The sequence below is a fragment of the Euphorbia lathyris genome, chromosome 6, assembly GCF_963576675.1.
Source record: "Euphorbia lathyris chromosome 6, ddEupLath1.1, whole genome shotgun sequence".
NCBI lineage: Eukaryota > Viridiplantae > Streptophyta > Magnoliopsida > Malpighiales > Euphorbiaceae > Euphorbia > Euphorbia lathyris.
The window spans coordinates 88,851,733-88,857,324 of record NC_088915.1 but is presented as its reverse complement, the minus strand read 5'-3'; the positions used below and the strand labels follow the sequence as shown (position 1 = coordinate 88,857,324).

The following is a 5,592-nucleotide window of genomic DNA, read 5'->3' as shown; positions in this document are numbered from 1 at the left end:
AAGATCACGTAGACAAGCTGACCCGGCAGTTAAAACGATATCGTGTCTTTGAACTAACTTTTGCCTTGACTGCAGCAGTTGAGTTGACACATTTTTCTCATACCTATCCTATCATTACTCTTTCTGTTTTACAAAATTTCAACAAATCCCACCTTTCCCGGCGGATATTTCAACCGCCTCCTCTTTTAAATTACTATTATACCCTCCAACAACTATATATATATACTTTTCATGTTTTTCTACTGAACACTCACTCACATTTACACTTACATTTACACTCACTCTCCTCCTCCATGGCTCCTCCTTTTCTTCTTCACGCCGGGTTCCCTTCCGCCGCCGTTAATCCCTCCGCCACCTCTCCCCGTTTCTCTCGTGGAAAAACTGGCTTCATATCATCAGTGAGTAGCTTGGTTTTTGTGTTTAATTAATTTTTGGAGTGAAGAATTCAATGCTGTTATTTTAGAGATTATGAAGATTAGGTTACTTTAGTTGATGAAATGATGTTCTAATTTCTAATTCAATGTTCAGATTGTTAATTTTGCTGCTTCTATTAGACGATGGACTGCTATTATTTTAGAAATCATGAAGATTAGATGCTTTAATTGATGAAATGACGTTCTAATTCAATGTTCAGCTTGGCAATTTTGATGCTCCTGTTACACAATAGGCTGCTATTATTTTAGAAATCATGAAGATTAGATGCCTTAATTGATGAAATGATGTTCTAATTCAATGTTCAGATTAGCAATTTTGCTGCTTCTGTTGCACAATGGACTGCTATTATTTTAGAAATCATGAAGATTAGATGCTTTAATTGATGAAATGACGTTCTAATTCAATGTTCAGATTGGCAATTTTGCTTAATTGATGAAATGATGTTTTAATTCAATGTTCAGATTAGCAATTTGCTGCTTCTGTTACACAATGGACTGCTATTATTTTAGAAAGATGCTTTAATTGATAAAATGAACGTTCTAATTCAATGTTCAGATTGGCAATTTTGCTTAATTGATGAAATGAGGTTCTAATTCAATGTTCAGATTAGCAATTTTGTTGCGTCTGGTATTATTTTAGAAAGATGCTTTAATTGATAAAATGGCGTTCTAATTCAATGTTCAGATTGGCAATTTTGCTTAATTGATGAAATGATGTTCTAATTCAATGTTCAGATTAGCAATTTTGTTGCGTCTGTTACACAATGGACTGCTATTATTTTAGAAAGATGCTTTAATTGATAAAATGAACGTTCTAATTCAATGTTCAGATTGGCAATTTTGCTTAATTGATGAAATGAGGTTCTAATTCAATGTTCAGATTAGCAATTTTGTTGCGTCTGGTATTATTTTAGAAAGATGCTTTAATTGATAAAATGGCGTTCTAATTCAATGTTCAGATTGGCAATTTTGCTTAATTGATGAAATGATGTTCTAATTCAATGTTCAGATTAGCAATTTTGTTGCGTCTGTTACACAATGGACTGGTATTATTTTAGAAAGATGCTTTAATTGACGAAATGACGTTCTAATTCAATGTTCAGATTGGCAATTTTGCTTAATTGATGAAATGAGGTTCTAATTCAATGTTCAGATTAGCAATTTTGTTGCGTCTGTTACACAATGGACTGGTATTATTTTAGAAAGATGCTTTAATTGATAAAATGGCGTTCTAATTCAATGTTCAGATTGGCAATTTTGCTTAATTGATGAAATGATGTTCTAATTCAATGTTCAGATTAGCAATTTTGTTGCGTCTGTTACACAATGGACTGGTATTATTTTAGAAAGATGCTTTAATTGACGAAATGACGTTCTAATTCAATGTTCAGATTGGCAATTTTGCTTAATTGATGAAATGAGGTTCTAATTCAATGTTCAGATTAGCAATTTTGTTGCGTCTGTTACACAATGGACTGGTATTATTTTAGAAAGATGCTTTAATTGATAAAATGGCGTTCTAATTCAATGTTCAGATTGGCAATTTTGCTTAATTGATGAAATGAGGTTCTAATTCAATGTTCAGATTAGCAATTTTGTTGCGTCTGTTACACAATGGACTGGTATTATTTTAGAAAGATGCTTTAATTGACGAAATGACGTTCTAATTCAATGTTCAGATTGGCAATTTTGCTTAATTGATGAAATGAGGTTCTAATTCAATGTTCAGATTAGCAATTTTGTTGCGTCTGTTACACAATGGACTGGTATTATTTTAGAAAGATGCTTTAATTGATAAAATGGCGTTCTAGTTCAATGTTCAGATTGGCAATTTTGCTTAATTGATGAAATGATGTTCTAATTCAATGTTCAGATTAGCAATTTTGTTGCGTCTGTTACACAATGGACTGGTATTATTTTAGAAAGATGCTTTAATTGACGAAATGACGTTCTAATTCAATGTTCAGATTGGCAATTTTGCTTAATTGATGAAATGAGGTTCTAATTCAATGTTCAGATTAGCAATTTTGTTGCGTCTGTTACACAATGGACTGGTATTATTTTAGAAAGATGCTTTAATTGATAAAATGACGTTCTAATTCAATGTTCAGATTGGCAATTTTGCTTAATTGATGAAATGATGTTCTAATTCAATGTTCAGATTAGCAATTTTGCTGCTTCTGTTGCACAATGGGCTGCTATTATTTTAGAAATCATGAAGATTAGATGCTTTAATTGATCAAATGACGTTCTAATTCAATGTTCAGATTGGCAATTTTGCTTAATTGATGAAATGATGTTCTAACTCAATGTTCAGATTGGCAATTTTGATGCTCCTGTTACACAATAGACTGCTATCGTTTTAGAAATCATGAAGATTAGATGCTTTAATTGATGAAATGGCGTTCTAATTCAATGTTCAGATTGGCAATTTTGCTTAATTGATGAAATGATGTTCTAATTCAATATTCAGATTGGCAATTTTGATGCTCCTGTTACACAATAGACTGCTATTATTTTAGAAATCATGAAGATTAGATGCTTTAATTCATGAAATGACGTTCTAATTCAATGTTCAGCATGGCAATTTTGATGCTCCTGTTACACAATAGGCTGCTATTATTTTAGAAATCATGAAGATTAGATGCTTTAATTGATGAAATGACTGTCTAATTCAATGTTCAGATTGGCAATTTTGCTGCTCCTGTTACGCAATGGAGAGCTGGTGGCTCTGCACGGACTTCTTTGACGGATCTGGAGAGAAGACATGGTAGATTCAAGCCTGTAATTAAGAAGCCTATGGTTGAGCTTGATGGTAAGAACTTGTTTCTCATTCTTTCTTTATGTTATAGATCAACATTTTTACAAAAATTCTACTATGATCTTCAAACGAGCATAACGAAATTGATTTTTATGGCAATTTACCTAATTCTGTGATGAATACTTATACTCAGATACATATACAAGTCTCCTTCCATACTTGTCTTCTCCTCAACAAAATTTATTCTCCTTTCCTCTCCAAGAATTCGAGTCCGAACAGATCTATTCGGAGGACTATAATTTGTTAGATGGATATGTTGGAAACGGAAATTACTCCGATGCATTCATGCAGGAACTTAACTCCGAGGTTCCATTTCCAGCAGTTGTTTTGGGGGAAGGACAGAGCAATGAGAGTGAGAATAATCATGTGATGATGAAGAAACAAAGCGGCGGACAGCAGAACATAGCAGCAAATCTCCTTCCATACTTGTCTTCTCCTCAACACAATTTAATCTCCTTCCCTCCCCAAGAATTCGAGTCCGAAAATCGCTATTCTGAGGACTATAATATGTCTGATGGATATATTGGAAATGGAAATTACTCGGATGCATTCATGCCGGAACTTAACTCCACGGTTCCATTTCCAGCAGCAGTTGTTTTGTGGGGAAAAAACAGCAATGAGAGTGAGAATAATCATATGATGATGAAGAAACAAAGTGGAGGTGGACGGAGCTTATCAGCGCAGAGTATAGCAGCAAGAGAAAGGAGAAGGAAGATAACAGAAAAAACACAGGAGCTTGGAAAGCTTATTCCAGGAGGGAATAAAATGAGCACTGCTGAAATGCTCGGTTCTGCGTTCAATTACGTCAAGTTTATGCAGGCTCAGGTTCAACTTCTTCAACTAATGCAACAAATTCGGAGTAATAAGGATGAGTCGCAGTCAAATGAACTCGAAAATCTAGTCACATCTCCGAAAATTCAAGAGAAATTGTATTCAGAAGAGAAATGTTTGGTTCCGAGAGAGTTCGTCCGAAGCATAGCTAATCATACTGAGATTCCTTTCTTAATTGATGAGCTAAGAACTTATTGCTGAGTTGATTACATTTTTTTTTTGCAGTTTCTGATTATGTTCTCTGTAACTATTGATGTAATTAGCTGCTGTAATTAATTAGCTTAGTCTAGTCTAATCTAATCTAATCATTAATCTTGTTTAGTTATCAGGTGCTAATTCACTGATCAATTTTGTCATTGTAAGTTTGTTCTTTTAAGAAATGTATTCACTTTTTGCAGAGATTTTTTCCCCCCTTATGCAGTAGAAAAACTGATTAATTAAGTTTGACTGATAGACATAATATATAGGGCAAAGTAAATAAATAAATAAATAATAATAATCCTTTCAAAAAAAATAATAATAATAACAATAATAATAATAATAATGATGTTAACGTAGATTGTCCTTATTTACAAATAGAGGTTTGTGGTTTAAAAGCTGCAAATTGAGGTAGGTACGTGCTATTTTTTCATATAAAACAAAGTATTTAAGGAATTGGGTAGGTTTTGATGACAATCTTACATTTACATGACAAAACACATACTCTAAATATCAATTTAATTTATCAAACTGTCAAATTAATAAAAAAACATAAAATGTCTATCATATTATGGTTTCGATTTAGGGGTTTGTGTTGTAGGGGATCAGTTTAATTTAAAATACTTTGTAAATAAAAATACTTTGTAAATAAAACATATTATATATATATTTACAAACTTTTAAATCACGGTAAATTGGACAAACCACATTATTATTATTATTTTACTTTTTCCTAATATATATGTAGCTAATTGATGAACATTTTACATGTTGACGAACATATTGTTGAAACACCTTTCCACATAATTTTGATTTGACAAAATTGTTTAAGTATAAATTAAAATACATATTCTAAACACACTAAGTTTAAATGCTTTGATTTATTCTACTAATGTGTTTGTTCAATGTTGAGTATAAATGTTATAAGTCATAAGGATTGGAAGGCCCAAGCCCAATACGGAAGTCAATGCCCAAGTCAAACAACTCAGTACACTCGGCCCGCGTATGTCAAGACGTTGCCGTTTTGAACAAAACGCAACTCAGCAAACGGAAGGATCTAGAAGACCTTCAGGAACAACTTCACAATGAAGCTGCTGAGTAGTCTCGACAAAGCGTACAAGACAGCAGCTGTCAAAGGAAAACTTCCAGACAAAGTGTTTCCTCTTTTGGCAAAGTTCAGACGACACAGTATGCTGTCCAGTTGACTTTACCATAAAAGGAGAGACCATCTGCTGAGCTGGCCGAGGACAGAAGATACACGATTGTGATTGGCCGAGAGCTCTGTGCAAGTCAGGATGACAACGACAC

The 5,592-nt window shown here is 33.2% G+C and overlaps 1 protein-coding gene across 1 annotated transcript; it reads left to right on the top strand.

Annotated features, from left to right (window-relative positions):
* The first annotated feature begins 263 nt into the window (after positions 1-263).
* On the top strand, positions 264-4,442 carry LOC136233240 (uncharacterized). The gene is made up of 3 exons (XM_066022858.1): positions 264-398; positions 3,120-3,249; positions 3,389-4,442. Exons 1-3 carry the CDS (start codon positions 294-296, stop codon positions 4,285-4,287), a joined length of 1,134 nt encoding a protein of 377 aa, XP_065878930.1. The 5' UTR covers positions 264-293; the 3' UTR covers positions 4,288-4,442.
* Positions 4,443-5,592: the final 1,150 nt, after the last annotated feature.

Bases quoted from the DNA above. Each gene is read 5' to 3' on its own strand.
- LOC136233240 (XM_066022858.1), top strand. From the start codon at position 294: ATGGCTCCTCCTTTTCTTCTTCACGCCGGGTTCCCTTCCGCCGCCGTT. The intron at 399-3,119 runs GTGAGTAGCTTG...TTCAATGTTCAG, and splicing joins AAACTGGCTTCATATCATCA to ATTGGCAATTTTGCTGCTCC. The intron at 3,250-3,388 runs GTAAGAACTTGT...ACTTATACTCAG, and splicing joins GCCTATGGTTGAGCTTGATG to ATACATATACAAGTCTCCTT.